The sequence below is a fragment of the Colias philodice genome, chromosome 22 (genome assembly GCF_061535455.1).
Source record: "Colias philodice isolate Cphi_HAF_F1 chromosome 22, ilColPhil1 Martin Lab GWU primary, whole genome shotgun sequence".
NCBI classification, from domain to species: domain Eukaryota; kingdom Metazoa; phylum Arthropoda; class Insecta; order Lepidoptera; family Pieridae; genus Colias; species Colias philodice.
The window spans coordinates 5318489-5344463 of NC_143107.1; the positions used below are offsets into that span (position 1 = coordinate 5318489).

At 34.4% G+C, this 25975-nt stretch overlaps 3 protein-coding genes across 5 annotated transcripts in view; 2 read left to right on the forward strand and 1 right to left on the reverse strand.

Annotated features, from left to right (window-relative positions):
- Positions 1–3883: 3883 nt before the first annotated feature.
- LOC149478439 (uncharacterized) lies at positions 3884–6326 on the forward strand. Its single transcript, XM_089709246.1, has 2 exons — positions 3884–4411; positions 5952–6326. The coding sequence occupies exons 1-2, from the start codon at positions 4214–4216 to the stop codon at positions 6072–6074; spliced, it is 321 nt and encodes a 106-aa protein (XP_089565372.1). The 5' UTR covers positions 3884–4213; the 3' UTR covers positions 6075–6326.
- Positions 6327–6374: 48 nt separating this feature from the next.
- Positions 6375–8778, forward strand: LOC149478440 (uncharacterized). The gene has a single exon (XM_089709245.1). It carries the CDS (start codon positions 6598–6600, stop codon positions 8299–8301), a length of 1704 nt encoding a protein of 567 aa, XP_089565371.1. The 5' UTR covers positions 6375–6597; the 3' UTR covers positions 8302–8778.
- A 1153-nt stretch (positions 8779–9931) lies between these two features.
- LOC149478441 (anoctamin-8-like) overlaps positions 9932–25975 on the reverse strand; it is a 34545-nt gene continuing 18501 nt past the window's right edge. The window contains exons 18-24 of one of the 3 annotated variants that reach the window (XM_089709286.1): positions 25618–25749; positions 24231–24460; positions 21965–22055; positions 21376–21501; positions 14635–14761; positions 12300–12427; positions 9932–11530 (exon numbers count right to left, since the gene is read on the reverse strand). In XM_089709286.1, coding sequence (XP_089565412.1) covers positions 11435–11530; positions 12300–12427; positions 14635–14761; positions 21376–21501; positions 21965–22055; positions 24231–24460; positions 25618–25749 — 930 coding nt within the window. In that variant the 3' untranslated portion in view covers positions 9932–11434. Of the gene's footprint in view, positions 11531–12299; positions 12428–14634; positions 14762–21375; positions 21502–21964; positions 22071–22665; positions 23175–24230; positions 24461–25617; positions 25750–25975 lie in introns of those variants that run through there. The other 2 variants (XM_089709285.1, XM_089709287.1) reach the window with 2 other exon arrangements.

The window sequence follows — 25975 nt, forward strand, 5'->3', positions numbered from 1 at the left end:
CTTATATTGAGACAGAACAAAATACATATTTTCTAATCTACTTACTCTTAGTCAATAACAGCATAAGTCAGATTGAGATAGCGATAGAGTATCTGCACTGTCTTCAAACGTAGCGCGCCGGCAGTCAGTTTGTTTTCCAACCAGCTGGTGGGCTCAGTGCGTCAAGTGTTTTTAACGAAATATTTAGAAAATATAAAGTGTATAGTGTTTCTTTTTATTTGTCAGTGTGCTAAAATGACTATTGTATGTTTAGCTACCGGCTATTACTAGTCGAATGGGAGTTTTGGATGAAAACAATGAAAAAATATCTTTCATCGGTAAGTGATTTTCAGCAAATTGATAAATATTTATGTTCTAACCCTATTTGAAGGTTTTATCAAGCGCTTTTTTATAAGTTTATGTTGTAACTGTAACATTTACCCACTTAATGGGGTTGTGGAATACAAAAGAATTAAATAATTTTTAAAAAATGTCACAATATTATCACGTTTGGCATTTTGCTTACCACCGTAGTGTTGTAACACATCTAGCGTATATTATCGATTTATGACAAAAAATCTATTTCATATTAATGTTGATTTATTTATTTTGTTTCTTATATCAGATTTATATGTAGTTGTTGTAGCAAATAATAGATGTAAATTTTCTACAGCAGGAAAATAAAAAATACCACGTGGTTGTTTTATTTGACTTATCTGTTTAGTTTGTTGTTTCTCTTTTAGATTATTAATAAATTCATTTTGTTTTAGATTTCCAGAGCTAAATAAAAAATGGGTATAAAACATGAGACGTGTAGATTGGACGCCGTCGAAATTTGCTAGATTGTGTTCACTGCATTTCGAGCCTGCGTGTTATCAAGATGGATACTCTAGAAGAAGTGTGCAATCTTACGCTTACGTTTTTTTTTGTTCCTTTAGATAATAAATACATTTGTGTGTGAGTGAATTTTTATTTGGAAATTTTTTTACACATTTACTTTAAATGTGTAACTATGTGAAAATTAAACGGTTGATTAAATGACAGTTCTCATAGATGAGAAACTACTATTGAAATACATACTTAATATACATGCGTTTTCAAAGAAAAACCCGCATAGTTCCCATTCCTGTGGGATTTACGGGATCAAAAGTAATTTTTCCAAATTTCATTGTAATCGGTTTAGTAGTATTCGCGTGAATGAGTATCGAACATCCATCCTCACAAACTTTCGCTTTATACTGGATGTAAGGAAAATGTTTTCTTTAAGACTGTCCTTTTATGAACTTGTTAAAATTCATGCTGACTTTGCCTTTCTCCTCACTCCTTTAACTTTATTGATCTTTATTTTAAATTAGTTACATTTCAAGTTTTTAAAATTTATTTTAAAATATACTAGCTTTCCGCCTGCGTTTTTAAAGAAAATCCCGCACAGTTCCCGTTCACGTGGGATTTCCGGTATAAAACCTATCCTATGTGTGTATGTACAAAATTTCATTGTAATCGGTTCAGCAGTGAAAGAGAAAGTTATCCATTCTCGCATAATTTCGCATTTATTATATTCGTAGGATTAAACAAATAATGTATTCAACTGAAATTTATGATTAATTTTGTTTTTTTTATTATTTATTATTTCACGAAACCGTAAATGCAAAATGCATTCACGATTTTATCGATTGAAGCACATCCCATCACTATCACCTTCTATCTATCTAAATACGTACCTATAGTAAAAATGGTGCCATGACTATGTTGAAACGTAGCTTGTAGTCTATAGCTATCTCATTCTTTCATACGACGTTTTCTTTAGATAGAGAGAAACAAATATATGTAAATTGTATACGCTCGATACAAGTACTCTATAGGTTTATTCCTCTGAGGTCCGTTCCGTCGTCTTTAGTACCACAGATAAATACATATTTTATTACTATGAATTTATAGTATGCTGTTGGAGTTGTAGCTTTTTGTACAAATCAAGAGGTAGGTATTCAATTTTTTTATTTATTAATTGCACGAAACTATAATAATGTTATTATGTCCTTACGCCGTTATTCGAGGCCTTTAAACAATAATGAGAGAGACTCGGAGCAATTAACTAGCCTGGAGAAGTAACAATTAATTGAACAATAAGGCACTAGTTTGGCCTTTTTAGCTTATGGCAAAATGTCATGCGAAAGAAGAGGACAGATATATGTCAGTTCGACAGTTTGAAATGACATGTAGCCATTTCAATTTGTTTTGATCACCAGTCTGGTGATCATCGCTTGGTTATTTTAATTATTTTTTTTGAAGTGAAAAACGAGTGTTTTAGTTTAATTTGTTATTTTATGAAAAGACAATTGACTAAAGATAACATGGCTTGTGTTGCTTACGGCTGTAAAAGCCGTAGTAATGTGAAATCGGACGAAGATAGAAATTTGTCATTTCACAGGTTAGTGATTTTGATCAATTTTTGGTTAATTGTATTATAAATCAGTGAATTTACGTTATTTTCTAAATCATCTGTGTTTTATCTACCCTTGATCATTGAAATGAAATCATAATTAGCTTATTTTTGAGAGAAAATGCAAAATATTACTTCCATAGTGTTGTGCAATTATCGATACTTTAATAGAAACAAAATAAACGTACTTTGCTAAGGTACTTTGACAATGACTGCTTTATATCAAATAGGTTAGGAGAAAAAAGTTATTTAAGTATGGATTTTATTGTTATTTGCAGGTTTCTGGCTTGCGAAGTGCGAACAATTAAAAGATGTGGGAATGGTTTAAAGCTATAGCACAGGGAAAATTGGAAGCCTTCAAAACATTCTCGGCCTTGTTCAAATCATTCCTAATCAGACGGGAAGAAAAGTAAAGTGCTTTGCAGAGATGCTGTGCGACAAGTTTAAGGTGGCATCTATTTTAAATAATAAATATTGTAATTTGGTAATTAAGTATCGAAATAAAATGTTGTTAAAAAAATAAATGTTTATTTGTTTTATTTGAAGCAATTTATTTTAAACTTTTACCAATTTTTTTCTGTGGGAATGAGTTATTTTCCCGCGGTAAATTGTAGCCTATATGTTATTCTGATGTTTAAACTATATAATTGTAAAGTTCCATAAAAACTCATTTAGTAGTTTTTACGTGAAAGAGTATCAAATGTCCATCCATACTAATATTATAAATGCGAAAGTAACTCTGTCTGTCTGTCTGTTACTCAATCACGCCTAAACTACTGAACCAATTTGCATGAAATTTGGTATGGAGATATATTGATACCCGAGAAAGGACATAGGCTACCTTTTATTGCGAAATATGTACCACGGGCGAAGCCGGGGCGGACCTCTAGTTTTTATATATTTTTGCTTTTATAATATTAGTAGGATACGACTATTGATTTGTAAAAATATCAACCAAGTGGAAGTCAGATTCGCGCACGAAGGGTTCCGTAGGTATAATTCTATGAATGAATCTATGAAAACAGGAAAAAATACGTACCTTTTTCGAAACCATAAAAACAACCTAAACCGAAATACCTACTTAATAATATTTTTTATAAATACCACTACCATACAATGCAAGGCAGTCAATACGCATCGTAAATGAATAATTCCAAATTAAACGAATATTAAAATTTGGAATTACGTATCCATAATTCAAAATTAAACGAATCTTAAATTATCTTCAAGCAATTTTATATCTTAATTTTTTTTATTTATCGATATTTTAGTATTCGATAAAGTGTCAAGCACTACCTTTTTAGAACAAAAAGTGGCTACATGTGGATTTGAATGCCAAGCAGATAACAGTGTGTTGTCTCTTTCTATCGCATTAATAAGGGTATTGAATAAAAGAGAGCCACTATATAAGAAACGTTCAATTAATTGTTACTTCTCCAGGCTTGTTAATTGCTCCGAGGAGAGAGACATCTTTGATTTCCGGCCGACATTACGTAGTTGTAGTTCCAATTATCTCCACAGAGGGCCTCGTTGTCGTGCTTCCGTGTTTACCAGAGTGACGTTTGTACAGCTAAGCTTTTAAATAACGGTTTTCGCAGTAATTAGCTCATTGGCGTCTTAATTTTCGTACCGACAGTATATCTTGGGATAACGCTGTTAGCGTTCGTTTATTAACCTTTGGAATAAAAGTTGTAGTTTGCTATTATATTACGTTTTGAAATTAAAATTTTAAATATTAAAATTAGTAACAGTTTAAAATTTAAATAGAAGTTGTCGTGTAAAAGTGTATTTAAAATGAGTGACGGAGGTAGTGAGAAGATGCCAAATGATAATTTGGTATCCAGCGATTCTTCGTCGTCGTTATCGTCGGATGAAGAGGAGGTCGTACGTTCACCTAAAAAGACGGTTAAAAGAAAACGAAAAAGCAGCAAACCTAGTAAGAACAAGAAAACACGTAAGGAAAATGAAAGTTTGTCATTACTTTCAAATCAGGTCAGTGAAATACAGCATTTTCTTGCGAATTTCTCCTCTAATTTTGGCTACTACCCGCCGGGGTATAGTTATTGTTCGGATGGAATTAATTTAGATAATTGTGATCATGTAAGCGAACCGGCTGTCGAGCCGAGCGTTTCTTTTAACTTCGATTTGACTACAAATTTAAAAGAGCCAACCGTAGCAAATACTTCAACTGAACATTTGCAATTATTAAATTCTCTTCAACATTTTAATTCGGAGAATTGGACAAACGTACGTTATGCCGATATTCAAAAATCGTATAACGCTCGTCCGGGATTTGTTGATCTTGAAGTAAACGATGAAATTAAACAATTCGAAAAATCTAATAATTTAATTGCAACTGAAAAGTCGTTAAGTGCTATTACTCATGCGTTAATTATGCAAAGCGATGCGTTAAAAAAGGGCGTATCGGAATTGTTACAATGGACTAATGACAGTGAGGAAATAAACAAAGAATCCTTGCTTTCTAAAATTAAAGAGACATTTTCGGGCAGTTTTCAAAAAATTTCTCTTGATTGCTTACAATTAGTATGCGGTCGACGAGCGGATATTGTTGAACAAAGAAGGGATTTTTTCTTAAATTTGGTAAAAGATAAGTTTTTAAGGGTTAGTTTAAAAAAGATTCCGCCTTCTTGTGAATATATTTTTGAAAAGGAAGCATTTTCTGAATTTTTAAAAATAAATGGCGGTATTAATAAAATTTTTTCGCAAAATAAATCCTCCTTTTCTGCGCAAGAAAAGCGAGCTATTTCTGGGTCCCAGGCTGCGCAACCTGGACCTAGTACGTTTATTCAAAACCAAACCGGTCGCTCCTTTGCACCGTTTGCGTTCAATTATAATAATAATAATAGTTTTAGACATTATGCACCTCCCAAAGGAGTGCGTCCTAATTATGACTTTAATGAGCGTTTATTTCGACCTCAATTTAGATCACAATTTAAGCAAATGCGTTTTAACCGACCGCAATCTAACAGTACTAGTGCCTCGCGTCCAAGAGGCAAAGGTGATAAAAGATTTTGACTATTTACAGACGTTTCGGGGGGGCAGGTTAACGGAGTTTGTGAGTATTTGGAAAGAGAGGGGTGCTCCAGAAGCACTGCTAAAAATAATAACAGGTTACAAAATTCCTTTTCAAGCGAAACCGCCCTTGGTCATGCCGCGCCATACCAAAGTCCACTATCAAACTGTTCCATCTGTCGAGATGGATTTGGCAATAAACAATATGCTAACCGAAAATATTTTACAGCATGCCCCCGAAACGCCCAGTTTTTTATCTACCCTCTTTCTAACACCAAAAAGCGACGGTTCAATGCGTCCAATTTTCAATTTAAAAAGACTGAATCAATATCTCAAAGTAACGAAATTCCGACTAATTTCGGTACATCGAGTTCCAGATTTTCTACAGCCGCACGATTTCATGGTAAAAATCGATCTCACCCAAGCGTACTGTCACGTGCCCGTGGCCGTGAGTCATCGCTGCTTTCTGAGGTTAATGTACAAGGGCCAGATGTTACAGATGACCTGTTTACCATTTGGGCTCGCAACAGCACCCAAGGTTTTTGCGTCCCTGACGAACTGGACAGCGGAATTTCTGCGCGAAAAAGGTATTCGAATCATTGTTTTCCTCGACGATTTTTAATTGTATGCCAGGACAGAGCCAAGCTCGTCAACCAAGTGGAGTTCGTGCTAAAAAGTCTAGAGGAGCTGGGCTGGAAGGTAAACACCAACAAATCGATACTCTCACCTCAGACCTCTTTAGAATACCTGGGTATAGTATGGGACACGTGGCAGAACAGGAAGTGTTTACCACAAAACAAAATCCGGAAAATAAAGGTAAATATTTCACATCTATTGGAGAGTCAGGTCATAACTTTGAAAGAGGCTCAGAGTACTGTAGGATTTCTAAACTTTGCCCGTCTCGTTATAACCCAGGGCCGGCTCAATTTCCGTTGTCTTTTAACACTTTCAAACAGACTGCTGAAACACCAAGGCCGAACGTCGTTTCATCTGCCGCAACAGGTGGTCAAGGAGCTCAAGTGGTGGTTGGTAAATTGCGAGAAGTTCTCTCGAATTCATCCTCCCTCAACCACACATTTCTTAACAACGGACGCGGCGGATTCGGGTTGGGGGGCCGAGCTAAATGGTATTCATATGAAGGGAGAATGGGTGGGCGCAGAAAGCTTACTTCATTCGAACCAAAAGGAAATGCTCACTGTTGTCAAATGTTTAAGGGAAGTGGGTCCCTCTCTGATTCATTCGTCAGTTCTTCTACAGTGCGACAACAAAGCCGTTGTAGCCTACTTGAAAAACGAAGGGGGTTGTCGGTCGGCGGAACTGATGAAACTAACTTACGAAGTTTACCATCTATTAGACATTTTCGACATACATTTGATTCCTCACCACATTCCAGGCAGTTACAATATGGAAGCAGATCGCCTATCGCGGAACATGTCCCCCGCGGAATGGCATTTACTACCATCAACGACAGATCTAGTGTTTGCGAAATGGGGAGTGCCAGATGTAGATCTTTTCGCTTCAACACGAGCTCATGTGGTACCCAAATATGTGAGTCTAGACCAACGGGATCGACAAGCATGGAAACACAACGCGTTTGCTTGGGAGTGGACCTTCAGGTTAGCGTGGGTATTTCCTCCTCAGAGTGTCCTGCCCCGAGTTTTGATGCATCTCAATCGAGCGAAAGGTATGTACCTAATAGTAGCACCGAGGTGGCCGCGGGCATTTTGGAGAGCAGATCTGAAGTCGCGAGCGATAGCACCACCCTTCACCGTCCGCCACCTGGAGACCAAACTAATAGATCTGACCACGGGTCTCCCTCCACCAAAGGTAAAGAATATGGTTCTCGAAATTTGGAAATGTGGGGGTGGTCGCAAGCGTTAGAAACATGGTCAAGCCAGCAAAAATCGCTGTTGCGGTCAGGATGGCGAGGCTCTACTCTTAAAACGTATAAACCTGCTTGGGAACGGTGGATTAATTGGTGTTTAAAACACAATGTCGACATTAAGAATCCAACAGGATCTGATTTAGCCAAATATTTAGCTGATTTACATTTAGTCGAAAAACTTGCATATAGGACAATTTTAGTTCATAAATCAGTCGTGTCCACTTTATGTAAAACGGAGGACAATTCTAAGTTAAGTTCGAATATTTTAGTAAAACAGATTTTAAAAGCTATAGCAAATACTAGCCCAAAATTGCGCGCGGGTAACATTTGGGATACCTCCATTTTGATATCGTGGTTAACTAATCATAATGTGCAGAATAGTAGTAACTTGTGGGAAATTTCACGCCGTTGTGCCATTATATTATTATTGTGTTCAGGTCGTAGAATACATGACTTGACACTTTTGAGTGTTGCAGAAGGCTTTTATGTAGACAGTACCGTAGAAAATTCTATAGTTTTTTGGCCCAAACATGGATCTAAGACTGACTCGGATTCATATGTTCAATCGGGTTGGAAATTATTGTCAAACGCAAGTAACTGTAATATCGACCCCGTATTTTGGATTAGAAAGTTATTAGATCTGGGCATGGATAGGCGTAACTCGGCTAACGTAGATAATTTATTTGTAACCGTTTGTGGCAAGGCGAAAGCCGCTTCTAGAACTGTAATAGCTGGTTGGGTGAAATCTGCTTTGAGAGAGGCGGGTGTTGAAGCTGCTCCTGGTAGCGTTCGATCAGCTGTTGCCTCTAGGAGCTGGTTAGACAATGAATCTATCGATAAAATTCTTGCAAGGGGAAATTGGAGGTCACAAAATACCTTCAAAAAATATTATAGAAAAGAAGTGAGACCGGTTAATAATCAGAATAATTCTTTATGTGCTCTGTTTGAGCCCTTATCACAATAATAAATTGAAATGATTATATTAATTTATTTTTTGTAAATAATCACATTGGCGTCTTGTTTACCAGGCGAAACCAAACAATGTCTCATTATTGTTTAAAGGCCTCGAATAACGGCGTAAGGACATAATAGTTGAGTTTTACTTACCATTAAAACTCGTATTATGTCCAGGAGCCTTATTCGAGGCCTTACATTAAGACCTGCCTGGTAGTTTGATTAAATAATTAATAAAATTAAATTATTAAAAATAATGAGACTCAATGAGCTAATTACTGCGAAAACCGTTATTTAAAAGCTTAGCTGTACAAACGTCACTCTGGTAAACACGGAAGCACGACAACGAGGCCCTCTGTGGAGATAATTGGAACTACAACTACGTAATGTCGGCCGGAAATCAAAGATGTCTCTCTCATTATTGTTTAAAGGCCTCGAATAAGGCTCCTGGACATAATACGAGTTTTAATGGTAAGTAAAACTCAACTATTATTAGTAGCAGACGTAGTAATGATAAAAGATTCGGTAGCGACTGAGATACAAACAAAAAAATTACCTTTTTAAAACTTACTTTAAAAAAAGTAAATTATATTCATAAATAAAAAAAAATCACTTATTCCCATATTTTGTAATATGTATTCCTCATGATTCTCATATTTTATGTAGAATAGAAAATAAAACGAATCTAATAATTTGCAAACATAATTTATTTATTATACTAAAAATGCAACATTTATCAATATTTCGTATAAAAATAATTACAATAACAACAAATATTTGTTTTGCTACAACGCAACACTATTTATAATAAAGCATATCATGTATCACTAACAAATAAGTAACAAATATATGATTTGTGTCGATAATGAAGGTAATGAATGAAATACATACTTTCTTTTATCAACACAGGCGGGATTTACGATAACAACAATAATATATAATCTATGAGCTATTATTACTACGTACTTAGTAATAATTGCTCAATGTATGTATAGTTTAATACACTGATAAAAGGCAGTACATTGCAAATAACAATAACAGAATAATCGCGTTTTCAAACCAATTAGAAAGTCTGTGCTTTTAATTAATACAGTATCATAAAATTAAAAAATACATAACTACTATTAGATTGCAGATATTTTTTGCTGGTTTTTATTTCTTGAAGGCTGATGATTAAATTATTATTTTAATTTCAATAGATTAACGCTTTAAATAAAACATTTGACAGGCATAATAAGCTCAAACTAGTTAACACTTATTCTAACCTATTTATTTCTCTCAATATACTTATGTATAGGAATGAAGTTGAGGATTTTTTTAGTCACAAATGTTTGTATATTAGCAAATATAAACGAGTGAGAGAATGGAATTAAAAAAGTTTGAATTAAATGAAAATGGTCTATAGTCTGTGGTAATTGAAAACAATATTTTAATAACAACCTGTATTCGATTTTTATGCTTTAAAATAAATTATCCTTTCTCATCAAATAATTTTTGCCATCGGATATACCTACCGGTATTCTTCTGATATTGTTAGATTTTTTTATTTATAGAAGCAAAAAACATAATCCACTACCGTTCATATAGATATAAGAATAACTTTCTTATTATTTGAAGAATTGTTTGACCACCCTTCTCTTTTATTTTAAACTTTTGCTTTAAAACCCAATGAATTTGAGTAGAATTATAATAACAAATATCTTACAGCTATGGATGGACTATGGATTTTTTATAAAACAATTTATTATCTTTGACTTTTAAGCAACTATTATAATATGTCCAAACTTTCAGAAGAAACATCCTCAACTTCATGTTAAATATCAATTACAAAGGAATGTTACATTATATCTATAAGTAGGGTTTTAGTTGAGAATAGTAAGAATTTATTTTTATAACAAAATTGTATGCGAGTGTCTTTAGAACGGAAAGATAAAAAGATTAGAAGATATCAAGGAGAAATATAGATAAACTGTAGAAGTAGTCCCTTGTCATGCATGGCATGTATTATGTTATATTTTTACAAGATAAACGAACGTTTAGGCACAATATTATAAAGATTTATTACGTAACCAATAGGGAAACTTCATACAGCACGTTCGAAATGGCTCACGAACACAAGCAAGCGTTTTTACGAGAATCATTAGGGTATTATGACAATTGACAGATATAATAATACCCTTCCGATTCTTGTTTGTGTGCGTGAGCCATTTCGAGCGTGTTGTATGAAGTTTCCCTACTGGTTGTATCTGTATATTGTGGTTTGACTTGTCATGCAGCATGAATGAAAGGTCAGTGGTAATATAGAAATTATTGTCAAATAATTACTTAATGAAGAGTCAGATCGAGCAAAGAGAAATAGTAAGTCTAATAACTAGTGAAATCAGCATTTATAAATAGAAATAAATATGAATTTATTCGACATATACATCGACTCCGTACAATAACTTTCAACGACAGAATAAAAAAATAGTTTTCATATTTTAATCTCGCGACAAAAATCAAATTCCTAAATCCTAACATCGTGTGAAAAATATAAAGCAATTTTAATCTCTTCGCAAAATCTGACTTAACTCTATGTGAAACAACAAACACATCAACAACATCGAAAAACTTCATCCAAATGTATTAAAAATGCTAAAAAAGCCATCATTACACATTCACAGCATTATCACATACATTATTTCTCGTTGATACGAAAAACTCTTGACTTTTTTTTTGTACTTAGTTCGAACCACAATGTACCAAAGTGCATTTTCGATATTTCGGGGTAAATGTGATTTTTCTTGTGGCAGCCCCATCTATTTTCTACTAAAACGTCTATCGACGATACGAGCATATACTAAATATACTGCACCTAAAATACAAACTAAACCACTAACTACTTACATGTTTTTTATTAGTGTTTCCCAACTCTCAAACATGTTCTAAACACAAAAAAAAAGACATGTTTAACGGAACTTTTTTTGAAAGAACTGTCAGTGTGACAGCACTTTAGTGTGTACTGTTCTCTATAACAAAACAAAACACTATAGAAAATAAAACAACAAACAAAAAATTTATTTAATAATAAATTGACCTATTCGTTAACGATCAAGCGGTTCGATACAAAATGTTAATACTAAAATGTGTAACTATAGGAAGTTTTACGTAGACGGTCTCGGTTTGACGTCGTCCACTTGAATTAACTGCTCTATCGGTATGAGAGACAGTTCTCCGCCAAGCATCGGTGCGGGGGGACCCTGGAATTGAAGTAAAATTAAATAAGTATAAAAAATTGGTTGTCTGTAAAGTCGGTTTACTGACGATAGTTGAACGTGACAACGTCTTAAGGCCGATTGTGCTTCTTTGTCGCTCTTTCCGCGTTCTCGCTTGCACTTCAAGCCTTACATGGAACGCCTCAGAGCGAGGTAACGCCGTATGAGTCATGTTTTTCGTGCGTGCAGCTGGCTCTATCGAATTATAAGACGTTGTCACGTCAAAAATATTAAATGTGGGAATATAATATCTTGCAAGTGCTATCGCAGTGTTTAGTGTATGTGTGTGTGAGTGTTTATTGCACGTCAAGGATATGTGTATGTCAATGTGTCAGTGTGAAGCGCATGTATGTGTATGCGAGTGTATAAATTTTCGCCAGTGGCAGCCATCATCACCCATAAACACAGCGCTTGCAGCGCCTCTACCGATAATTATTCAAGATCAAATTATTTTAATCATTTCATGAAAAAAAACCGCACGTTTAGTTGGCCATATCGAGAAACTATTTCTTATCATTGATATGTTCAAAGATCATGATGTGGCCAATAAATAGACATTCAACCATTTTATAAGATGATCAATTATTTCATGAGGTGAGCAAATCTACGATAATATGCGCAACTAGCGCGCGTATGTGTGCATTTGTTTATTGCGCGTTTAGTGTGTGTGCCTATCAGTGTGTTGTGTATGTGTAAGTATATCAGAGTATATATTGTGTTCGTATCGTGTGTGTGTATGTCCGTGCGCACTCACGGGGCTCACACCGGCGTCGCGCGGCTCGTGGCGGTCGAGCGCGGCCTCGCGCGCGCGCCGCAGCCCCAGCGAGAACACCGCCACCGAGCGGACGCGCTTCACTAGCGCGGCGCGGGCGCGGGACCGACCTGGTACATTCATTAGTTAGGGCGGCCGTACACAGGGGGTCGCGGAACAATTCTAACCAATACCCGCGGCCCCATCATTAAAGCGGCTCGACGGAACACAGTGGGGTTTTAGTCGGTAAGAATCCGACATAACCCACGGCTCCTTCCCCGGGGGCCGTGGGTTTCTTTGGAAGATTTCCCCACTATATAAAAAAGGGCGGTCGTACAGGGACCGCTTCAAGCAGTCGAGACAGACGGCTTGAAGCCGCGACCGCGCGATTAACTATGGACGTTCATTCACCTGCTCGATCAGTAGCGACCGCTTCAAGCCGTCAACTGCGCGGTTTGTAGCGACAGCTCGAGAAGTCAACGACCGACCGCTCAAGCGGTCCGTGTACGGCTGCTCTTAGACATAGAGCTAGTAAGCGAACTGAACGAACGAATGAATAACCCATTCTTTATTGCACGCTAAATACAGTATAACAAAACAAGAGCGACCTATCACATTGTTGATATATAATTTTTAATAAATACTTATATAGATTATTAACAGCCAGGCACAGAGCAAACATCTATGTTCATCACACAAATATTTACCCTGGGTGGGAATCGAACCCACAACCTCTGGCTTGGAAAGCAAGGCACTACCAACTAAGCCAACCGAGCAGTCATATAGACACAGAGCTAGTAAACGAATGTACGAACGAATGAATGAAATATTTCTTATTGCACACTTAATACAGCAATACAATATAACAAAACAAGTAATAGCATGTATAGAGGGCAATCTTATCGCTGTAAGTGATTTCTGCGAATGAAAGATTAAATGCCCTCAAATAAAGATAATTTGAATTTTGAACGGAAAAGCTTGTTGATAACCAATCTTATCTCTCACTTATCTTATCCATCCTCACAAACTAGCATTAATTATAAAATTATTAGGAAGTAGGATAAACTGAAACTCAAACATTTATTTATTCCATCAGATTCTTCTAGAAGCACTTTTGAATCATCATATCATAGTTTAATTTACCACCGATTCGGAAAGCAGTTTCTATGTAGAAGAACCGGCTAGAAACTCCATAGTTGCTCTTTTAAATCATGTCAATAGGATACTTATTATTATTTAACCATTTATTGTACCACACCATTTAACATTACAATGTATATATAGTTGTATAGATGCGAGGTAAAATACAAAAGGTGACCTTATCGCTTAAAAGCGATTTCTTCCAGGCCACCTAAGGTAGAGGATAGATATATAATACATATAATTAACTAGCTTCCGCCCACGACTTTGTACGTGCATCCCTGTTTTGCCCCGTTCCCGCAAGAATTTCGGGAAATCCTTTCTTAGCGGATGCCTACGTCCTAACATCTACCTGCATGCCAAACTTCAGCCCGATACGTCCAGTGGTTTGGGCTGTGCGTTGATAGATCACTATACTCAGTCACCTTTGAGTTTTATATACAGGGTGTAATCGTTAAGTGTGCACAGGCGATTTTTCCGTAAGTATTACAGATAACAAAAAACTTTAAACTGATATCGAAAGTACTTAACCTAATGAGTAAATTGGCCGTAATAATTTTTTAAAAATAAATCGAGAAATATCAAAAAAAATATCTTTAAACCCTCCCATACATTAAGTATGAAATATGAATATCCCATACTTATACATTTAATATGAAAGATTTTAGCTTCCTTTTTCTTTTTTGGTTTTCTGCTTTAATTACTTCGCAAATTTGAAGTGACATTTTCCACGCTTTTTCCGGACATTTTCACGCATTTTCCGGATATTTTCCAGGGATTTTCCGGATATTTTCCAGACATTTACAGGCTATGTCAGGGAAATGTCCGGAAAATGCCTGGAAAATTCCCGGAAAATATCCGGAAAATGCGTGAAAATGTCCGGAAAAACGTGGAATATGTCACTTCAAATTTGCGAAGTAATTAAATCAGAAAACCAAAAAAAGAAAAAGAAAGCTAAAATCTTTCATATTAAATGTAGGTATATGGGATATTCATATTTCATACTTAATGTATGGGAGGGTTTAAAGATAATTTTTTTTATATTTCTCGATTTATTTTAAAAAATTTATTACCGCCATTTTCCTCATTAGGTTAAGTACTTTCGATATCAGTTTAAAGTTTTTTGTTATCTGTAATACTTACGGAAAAATCGCCTGTGCACACTTAACGATTACACCCTGTATATAGATGTACTTACTACTTTTATCCTTGTCTTTAGGTTTATCATCTTCACTAGAAGTGGCGCTAGTGTCGATAGATGTGGTTGAAGGAACTGCATTCAAATCTGGTTCCGATCCCCCCGCACTCACAGTGCCTGATAATTCCTGGAAAAGTATTATCTAGAAACTTCTCGTACCAAAAGTTTATATTTTAAGTTATTACTTAACTATAATATTATATAGTTAACTGTACCTGACAATGATGTAACCAAACTGGACGTAGTTTTATATAAAAAATTGAAATAAAAGTATATATTTCTATTATTTTTCAAGTAAATAAAAGTGGGATTGTGTGCTTGTTTAAAAAATCTAAACTATACATATATAACAATACAATGTAAAAAAATGTATGCGTGTACTAGAGTTCACACGTAAGAAGTGAAACTTCTTTATGACCTTAAAAATGTCACGAGTATGGCGTAACGCAAAAATGTCACGCGTACGGCGTAACGCAAAAATGTCACGCGTACGGCGTAACGCAAAAATGTTACACTAAATTTTTGTCCAACCCCGATAAAGAAGTTTCACTTCAAAAATAATTAAAAGGGTTAATGAGTTAGTCGGTTACAAACATACTGGCGAAGCTAATAATTGCGTGTATTCACAAATGACATGAGATAAAAACATAAACAATGTCATTATTTACCAAAAAAGTAAACGGTGGGTTAACAAGTGGAATATGCTTAGTGAGGTATGACAAAATCTCGCAGTTAAAATTTTAAGCATTATTAATAACCATCGAAAATTCTTCAAATGTAAATATTACAAGCTTTTTATTAAAGTATGTATGATAGACCGAAATTTTGTACAGTGCCACAAACTTATCTGACCCGGTGGCAAAAACTGGAACTACGTGCCGCCATTTTGAAATGTCACATTTTCACAGACTTTTCATACGGAATATTTTGTTTATATAAAAGAAAGCGACATCTGAGGCGACATCAGTGACACTGTCACCGGGTTAGATAAGTTTGTGGCACTATATACAGTACACGTTCAGATTGGATGACAATGCCTAATTAACGACGTGTGACGTTATTCTTAATACAACATGACGATTTTCGACATATTCAAGATGGCGGACCAATTGTTTTAAATGCACTTCTATACTATGTGTCAAATAAATAAAATGGTTTGCCAAAAATAACCCAATAAATGATGTCGTCCTATACCAATATAGCGCAGTAAGTCACTTAAATAAAAGCTTGTTTTTAAAAACAAGGTTTTTTATTTAGACCTATATATGTGTTTATAACATCACCACTGCTCAAACGGTAAAGTAAAGTAAAGTAAAGTAAAAAATATTTATTCAAAAAATCAAGCATACAATCTCGTTGAACTTATTACAATAAGGCTGTTAACACAGTAAATATGTAGTATACTCTATACATCATTTGAACCAAGATGCCCACACTAGACTCGTGGCCTGTATTGTGGGCATCAGTACAAAATATAAAGAAACAAAGAAAACTAGACAAGGATGTAAATGAAATGTCGATTTATTAATGTTTTAAGAATAAATTGCAATTCATATTTTATTCCTTATGCCTTATTTCATTAGATAAAACTTAAATGAACAAAAAATAATAAATAAATATCAAAATAAAATATAAATAAATAGATACTTTTTATATGTGTGTGTGCTGAATAAGAGATGCATGGGGTAAAACTTGTGAGTAAGAGCGTTAGATTAAAGACCTAATCAAATTTTCCGTTTGTTGAAAAGACAAAGAGAGTAACCATTTTTTAATAATTTTCTTGGCCTTTGCGACACCACTCTGCCTAATAGAATGCAATGCCTGGTTGACGCGGTTATATATAAGCGGGTGTAGGAATTGACTAAATCGTTTGGCAAAGGAGGTATTAACCTGAGGTAAAGGAATTTTATATATTCTATTGTTGAGTAAGTTAGCGTGATCACTTGAAGAGAGAATATTTTTATGGGTTAGTAATGTTACATTGAGAATAAATAATTTTCTGACGCTCAACAATCCAATCTCCTTATAAAGCAAGTCAGTTGGGTAGCGGATAGGGAGATGCAGCATAACCTTTAACACGGCTCTTTGTGCTCTTTCCAGAACCAATAATTTGGAGGATCCACAACCACCCCAAATACAGATACAATAACTAATTATAGGTTCACATAAAGCTATATATATTCTCCTGAGTAACTCGTACTTAGCGACAGAGCGTAGGTGTTTCATGGGGTATATTAGTTTACGAACTCTTGCAGTTGTTGCATGTATGTGGCCTTCAAAGTTTAACTTATCATCCAATATTACGCCCAGATATTTAATGGAATGCGCGTTACTGATTGTGTTTTTACAATGGCATGGAGGAACTGGATGAGACAAGGAGGAAATATTGCACGAATGAAAAGACAGATCCGGAAGTGATGAAGGTTGTGAGGCTGCAGTTTTGTGAAAACATAGATATTTTGTTTTAGCGGCATTGAGAGTAAGTAAATTGTTGTTTAACCAGTAAGCAATCTTTGACATTCCTTCTTTTGTTACGTCAAAGACTTTGTCCCAAGAAGTATCTTGAAAAATAATAGCTGTGTCATCCGCGTAGCAGATAATATCAGCATTTCTCAACCCAACGTTGGCGATATTATTAAGATATACTAAGAAGAGGGTAGGACCTAAAATACTCCCCTGTGGCACGCCGAAAATTACTGGTGAAAGAGAGCTAAAAGTATCGCGATATTTGGTACATTGCTTTCTATTCGAAAGATAACTTCTGAACCACTCCAAAGCTATACCTCTGATGCCATACCTCTCCAGTTTCTTCAAAAGAATTGGTATTGACACTGTGTCAAAGGCCTTGGCTAAATCCAAAAATACTCCGACACAGGCCAAGCCCTTATCTAGAGAAGAGGACACAATATGAATAAGTTCAGATACGGCATCAACGGTAGATCTACCTGCACGAAATCCATATTGACGATTTGTTAAGATATTGTTTTTTTCCAGGAAATCAACCATTCTGCTATTCATAATTTTTTTCTAAGACTTTCGAGATTGCACTGAGAAGAGAGATAGGTCTATAATTATTTAAAACTTTTTTATCACCGCTTTTATGTATAGGAGATACGGCAGCTACCTTCCACCTATCCGGAAATACACCATGTGATATACTTAAATTACAAATATAAGCAAGAGGAGCTGAGATGTACGGTTTAATGTATTTTAATAGGCGGTTGGAAATACCATCTATACCCGTTGCACTATTTGTTTTGAGATCAGTAATTATTTTCTCGATTTCAGTTTTGTCCGTAGGTACTATGAAGAATGAGTCTGGAAAGCTCTCAATGGAAACGTTGGAAGCCAGAGATTCTTGAGTTTCTCCAATACCGGTTAGAATATCATTAGCCAAGTTTTGACCTATTGCGCAAAAGTGATTATTGAAGTAATTCAAAGAATCCTGGATATTACCTTTAATAGCAGATATGGATGGGTTCTCTTTAGGGGACTGTAAGTATGCGATATCTTTTATAGTATTCCAAAGCTTACTTGGGTTATTTTGATTTTCTGTGAGCATTTTCTCATTGTAACTATCTCGCAATCTCTTAATTAGATTATGATAAAAATTCCTATAGCGTTTAAATGTAAATTGAGCTATTTCGCTATTAGGGTTACGTTTAGCTTCTAGATGTAGCATATCTCTTACCATTGAACATCTAACGAGACCGGGGGACATCCAAGGTTTCAGAATGGTTTTAGAGCGATTTATTATTAAGCGTTGTGAATTGCTTGTGATAATATTAGACAGCATATTGGAAAAATCATCAACTGCTGCATTTACGTCTACATTCATTAGCAAGTTAGTCCAATCAGTGTTTTTAACTTCCTCAACAATGGCAGGGAAATCCAACTTGGTCATAAACTTGTCAACCCTTAAGCGATTGGGTTTATTTGTTGTGTTTATACCAGCCATAACGATGTAATGATCTGTTATAGTAGTCCTACAAACCACAGTGTTCACGCGAGTATTGGCGGACACCATAATATGATCTAAACACGCTGTTTCTCGGGTGGGAATATTAATTGTTGGACTTAGTCCTTGCTCTGCGATTAAGCAAAGGTATTCGTTACAGTCGTTGTTTATATTAGACATCAACGTATTAATATTTATATCACCCGCCAGAATTGTACAAGAAGAAATCAAGTTAATATTTTGTAGAAGACTTTCTAAGGATTGTAAAAAATTTGTGCAGTTTCTAAATGAAGGTGAACGGTATATTCCGATGAGATTAAATAAGTTGTCCACTTTGGCCAAAAGGCAATTCGCGTCGTGTAGTGTTGGTTCCGAAACTTCGTGATTCAGGGTACTTTTTATATATAGGACTACACCACACGATTGGTTAATATATTTTGTTGTCTTATACGAGATGTACCCATCGATTGGATAAATAACAGAATTTTCGTTCAACCAACATTCCGTAAGGATAATGACATCAAATTCTATGTTAAAACGAGATAAGGTTATTAAAAAGCTGTTAAAATTACGTTGTAAACTGCGAATATTAAAAGTAACGATTTTAATATTGTGTGCTTTAGTGATATGTTTTTGGCATTCCCCGGGTGTGTCAGTATAGTAGCAACTTGATAAATCTGGACCATCTATATCACGAATCAGAGACATGTCAATCATGATAAAGTTTTTTGTATAAGTTGTGTAGTGTGTAGGGTAATCGATTGAAGATAATAAATAATTAAATGCAAAATCAACGCCATCAATACAGATATATATATTCAACAGTAAAATGTGTAAGAAGACTGACAATTTCATTTACATCACAAGCACAGGTAATTCTATCACTAAAAATAATTGATTCACAGACAATTAACGAAAACGCAGACCAGATGAATGTGATTATTATGGATAAACAATAACAAATAAATATGGAAGTTTTACATAATAATAAAAGTAAGATCTTGCAACAATTTGTCAAGATTACTAGAAACAATTGGTAAAGATAAAAAAAGAAATAAGAGTTATAACTAAAAGTGGTTGGGTTGTACAACACGCCAAGTTAATATGAACTTTTTTATGAAACATTAATTATTCGTTAAGATTTTTAAGAACGTGAATATCCTTAACTAATATGGCGTTTGAATTAGGAGCCTTTCTCATGAAAATCTTACCACCTCTAATCCAAACGTACTTATAGTCTAGTTGCTTAGCCTTCTTTCTTGCTTCGGCATGAAGAAGTTTATTTTCATGAGAAAGGTGCTCCGTTACATATATCGGTGAGGATTGGTCGCTGCCGATGCCAAGGTCCCTGCTTTGTAGTTTTATTTTCGATTCCCTGTTGTATTTGAAGATTGAGCGGAGAAAGTTGTCGCGCGTACGAGGACTGTTTAGTTTAACAAGTATGGATCGAGGACGTTGGCTTTCCTTATGCATCTTAGCAATACGGGCACAGTAATGGATATCATTATCATCTAACGAATATTGGACTGTGCGAGCAAGTTGCGAAATCATGTTTGGAATATTTTCATTTTTAAATTCAGGAACACATTGAATTTCTAGATTGCTGGCCCGACTAAGCTGGTCAAATTGGTTTAGACGGGAACTCATATCTTGGATAGAGGAGCGAAGTGAAGTGTTAGCTGCAACCAAACTTTCTAATGTGTTAAATTTTGTCTGATATTCCGTCTTTATATCTTCATACTGCTGATTTATGAATGAAAGTGAGGTTCTAAACTCCTCTATATCCTTTCTGATTTCACTTAATTGGTTACCTAATTTTTCTTCTATATAATTATGCAGAACATACTTAAGCTCTTCACGAATTAGAATCCTGAGAGCATCGGTTGATATATTCGCGGATTCTGGCGATGAGGCAGATGCTAAAAGGTTCGCGTTGGAGCTAGGCTTCGCGCGCTGAGTAACGTAGCTTGTAGTAGGTGTAGAAAGCGGCGATCGGATAGGAGTTTCAGAATTATTCCCACTCCTCTTTTGCTTGACGTTGCACCCCGTACATATCCAATTAGATTTAAATTCAGCAGATAATTTGTTAAATTCTTCCATTTTTTGAAATACACAAAGAGCGTGGAAAGTTTCAAGACATTTGGAGCAACTTAAAATTTTATTTTTACTCTCTCTCATACTTTGCAGACATGCACCACATTGCATCATGATTGGCAAAATAAAACAAAAGAAAAAATAAAAATATATTATTTGTGCTTGATGCGGATCGAACTTGGGTTCTCCGAACTTGCAGTCCGCACTACTCAGTAAGCGCTAATTGTGAGCCTACGCTTAAAGGTGAATTATACGAACAGATGGGAGAGTATTAGTTGCGAAGCGATGATTGTCGGTACAGTGAATACTTTTATGTTCAAATCACCTACATCGAGCATTAACACACGAACACCACTTTGAGTTTAGTAAATGTTTTTATTTTATAATTATACACTATTGAGTTAAAAAGTTAAATGTTTTATTCTTTGTGGTCCATATTAAAACTTATAATGAACATTCAACACCAGTAAACGGTGAAGTAAAACATGGTGAAGAAACCGGCATGTCAAAAAAATCAAAAGTTCGACGACATGTGTCAACCGCCAACCCGCACTTGACCAGCGTGGATTATGGCCTGTACCCTCATAGGAGGCCTGTGTCCCAGCAGTGGGAACGTATATGGGCTGATGATGATGATATGAAGTAAACAATAAACTAAACATAACTAAGCTTCAAAAAGTGCCAAATACCTGTAAAGTAGGGTTAACAAGTGGTCTATGTTGAGTGGGGTGTGGTATGCAGTGGGCCGATCTGTGTAAGGGTTCATCCCTTAACCCTCGCACGCCGAGAAGGGATAAGGGTGCTCCTGCACCTTCCTGAAAATATTTATTAATAGGGTTAAGTTTATTAATATCACCTTAAGATTTTAGTATAAAATTAAATCGCAAATTAACTAAATTTGATCGCTTTCTCGTTCTTACACATTTAAATCAGAAAGCGATGTACAAGGAACAATCAACTCTAGTCTAGATAGATGTGGGATTGATATTAAATATTGCAATCGAACATATGACTGTTCCTTCTGTAAAGCAAAGGTTCTGAGATAGTATTTTTTTCTACACCCTTGCACTATTTATTACTTGTTTTATTAAACTTTATAAGATCAAATCAAGAATGTTTTATTTAATGTTCAATTAAGTGTAATTGTATTTCCAATGCATATCCTGGTAATTATACTGAAGATAAAATATCAACTACATTTTTTTATTATAATATATCAAATTAGTAAAGGCAACTTGTCAAAAACTTTCAAGTAAACACTAATCAGAAATTATTTACCTTTCGCAGTATAGGTTTCGTGGGGCTAACATCTTGCAGCATTTGCAGCGATCCCGTGACACCTGGATCTGTTATGGACGCCGCTTTAGGCCTGGAAATTTCAACCCTTTAGCCCACCTTTATGTATAGATACCTTATCGTTAGCAAAGATAGCGGAGTGTGGATGGAAAGATATTAGACATTGGTATAAAATTGCTATTTTTTTGCAATATCGCTAAAAAACAAGGGCTTTATAACACCGTAATGTTTTTGAGAGTTTGTTACGAAATTCCAACGTACGGCTGGACTAATTTTTACCCGATTTTTTATGCATATTGAATAGGGGTCTGAGAATCGGCCAACAATTTTTTTTTATCAAAAACAATTGAATGGTCAGCTAATAATATTAAATAGTATAAAAAGGTCTAGTTTTGATTTTAATATGTTTTAAGATTTGTCCAAAACCTTGACTTATACTATAATAGCTTTCCGCCCGCGTTTTGAAAGAAAAACCCGCATAGTTCCCGTTCCCGTGGGATTGCCGGGATGAAAGCTATCCAATGTGTTAATCCAAATCACCCTCTATATTATGTGTGCTAAATTTCATTGTAATCGGTTCAGTAGTATTTGCGTGAAAGAGTAACAAACACACACACATATCCTCACAAACTTTCGCATTTATAATATTAGTACGATTCAATTTTATACCAATGACTGTGCAAATAACATTTTGATAGATGTTTTGTGCTCAGTTTAGACTTAGATGCAAGCAGTTTTAGCCAAAGTGGCATTATAGTATGTTATATGGATAAATTATTAACATGTGCTTGGGTGAAAGTTAAAGAATTGTTTTATATGTACATTGCATGGAATAATATTAAAAAATTGCTAAAAAATAGAGCATTAAATCAAGGTCCACTAAGAGGATTAGGACACAAAAGTTAACTTTTACTATTGATAGTGTGATTAATGAAGGAATAATTAATATGGCATGTCTATAAGAATAAAATTTACCTGCGTACGCCTTCAACATTTACAACACAAAATCCACAGTTCAAATTCTACCAATACATCGAGGTAAAGAAAAACATCAAAATAGTGATTTAAATTTATTCGCAAATTAATATAAAAAACAGAACAATGTTATTAAAGCATACAATGAAATACTGACATAATTTGAATGTATATATCTCGATAACTACACACCCATCCACGATATGTGTCAAATTAACTGAAAACAAAACAATGAAACTAATTTATAATCTATATTAGCGCCATGAAACTGAAATCTTCTTTTAACATTTTTTTAAAAAAAATAACTCTTATATATATAGAAATAAAGTTCAAATCGTATCAGATGTACTATGTTAAAAGAAGATTGTTATTACTATAGATTTTTCATAGCACTGTATCACTACAATTTATGATGAAGATACAATAATATTGCCAATAAATAAATACACGATTTATTTGTATATTTATATTTTTTTTAATATGGCAATATTGTTGTAGCTTTTATTCTTCATGCACGTGAAATGACACATTTTTAACAACTATCTGTGTTGTTGTGCAAGCATTTTGCTCTATTGTATTTTCATTCTGCTATTATTGAAGTCTATTTGAAACAACATTTTTATTTTAACATTTGAACCATTTTTTATATTTCAAAAGACCGAATATAGAATCCATAGAGCTTTCCAAATAAGATTTAGTGTTTGTGTGTGTTTTTTGTGAAATACTTACTAATGATAATATATTTAATACTATTAGATTTTCTTATTCTTCTTATCTTAAATGACATTATTATGTTATTATAACAAATCATTCAAAAGCAATCCTAAAAGCATTTTATCATTCTGCTACTAAACACAATTATTATGCTGTTAACATACTATCGCCACGTCAGAAAAAAATGTATGTATAATACTTTATTTTTATAAAAATCTATTCTAAATTACATAGGTACATATAGGTGTATATTTTTAGCAAGGTGTTCAGCAGCAAGCTTATAAAATAATCGAACCGATTTTGATTAAACTATTTTTATTCGAATCGTGATTCGACCGTACATATTTTAAAATTTCTTCCTTTAATTACATATTCAATTTTGTTTATCCAAAATCCATAAACTAAACTTCCACTTCAATTTCCCAATATAAAAGAAAAAAAAATATTTTCACTAAAATAACAATTTTGAACTTTAATACTATATTAATAAAGCTTATATTCTGACGTAGCTTAAACACACACCTATCAACCATAACAAAAACATCAAACATTGACTCACCTAAAAGGCGGTATTTCGGGTATCTTGCCGATATTAATCTTCTTCTTATCCTGCTTGTCACTTTTCTCGGATTTTTCCGATTTGTCAGACTTGTCAAACTTGTCGAACTTGTCAAATTTGTCCATTCTGTCGAACTTTTCGATTTTGTCCGTTTTCGGCGTGCAAGGTGTCACGCTGTGAGGCGAGTTACGTGTTGATGTTCGTATGTCGTCTTGACTTGTGCATTCAGACTGGAAATTATCATATTGAAAGTTAATTATCTATGTGTGTTTAGTAAAAATGAAAGAATAGTTAAATAAATAAATGGCTGAGAATTTTGTAAAAATGAAAGAATAGTTAAATAAATAATTGGCTGAGAATTTTGAAGTTTAGTGTTGTCCATTTAAGTTGAGATAGAGATAGTATCACACATTGAGACAACATACATATTAGTCCGGGATACATCGCCCATTTTTGCAAGTGATTACTATCAAGCTAATTTTTCGTGAGTAGCTTTATTTTGATGAGATGCCCAATAATTTCATGTACGAAACTCTCGATTGTGGTAGCTTACAGAGGTAACAAGGATAAAAATTTTTGATTTGACGGTTCTCAAATATTTATTACGCAATTTGTAGGACAATATGTCTGTTGAATTATATAAGTATTAAATAAGTGAAAATAAAAAAATCTGCTGGTTAGTAATCATTTATGAGGACTTCGTTATCGATACACATTGGAAAGGGGGACTCTTTGATCAAACCATAGATTTTGTAGGACAAATATTTTTTCGAATAATTTAGATAATTATCTTGAGATTGAACAAAAAAAAAACATTCAGTTAGTAATTAATATTTGAGAACCATCAAATCAAAATATTTTATCCTTGTTTCCTCTGGTCCACTTCCTCTGGACCACAATCGAGAGTTTTGTACATGAAATTATTGGGCATCTCATCAAAATAAAGCTACTCACGAAAAATTAGCTTGATAGTAATCACTTGCAAAAATGGGCGATGTATCCCGGACTATATTAGTGTCTGTCTGATCAGATTCAGATCAATAAACAAATATTTGACCGATTTGATTTCCTTTCCTGAACAAGATATAGGTTAATATATGCTTGACTTGGTATTATTAATCCACGTGGTTTAAAATAAGGACCTTTTATTCGTAAATATTAATCACGGTACCAACGAGACGATCGTAATTTATTTACCAAAAAACAAAACAATTTTATACGCCTACGAAGAAAAATTCTCACATGAAACACACTTATTCCTATAAAAAATATATTTTCTACTACATATATCTTAAAACATTCCCTACATAATTTAAATACAAACACATAAAAAAACACGAATCAAAATTAAGCAAACCTCTAGCCTACAAAAGTAACAAAATCTCACCAAAAGCGGCGCGTGCGCAGCATTAATAGCCTCCCGTCGTTGGAACTCGACTTTGGCCATTTCAGTTGCAAGCCAAGCCGGGATCTCTGGTATAGCCATTCGTAATGCTAATACAGTCACTAATACTACATGCTGAAAGTTAAACATATATTTTAATAAGGGCCGATTTTTCAATCCTTGGTTAAAACTTATTCATCGATTAACGTATTGAAAAATGAAAAAAAATGAAAAATATATTTATTTAAAAACCATATGTTTTTACACAGATACACTTTGATTGACGTTGCACATTTTACACATATTGGCTTAATCTAGGTTTATTAAATTATACTACTATTTCAAAAATGTATTGTAATTG

What these genes read in the sequence shown, in the direction of transcription:
- LOC149478439 (XM_089709246.1), top strand. Translation starts at nt 4,214, where the DNA reads ATGAGTGACGGAGGTAGTGAGAAGATGCCAAATGATAATTTGGTATCC. An exon ending in TGTCATTACTTTCAAATCAG is followed by an intron (nt 4,412 to 5,951) that starts GTCAGTGAAATA and finishes CAGATGTTACAG; the next exon opens with ATGACCTGTTTACCATTTGG.
- LOC149478440 (XM_089709245.1), top strand. Translation starts at nt 6,598, where the DNA reads ATGGGTGGGCGCAGAAAGCTTACTTCATTCGAACCAAAAGGAAATGCT.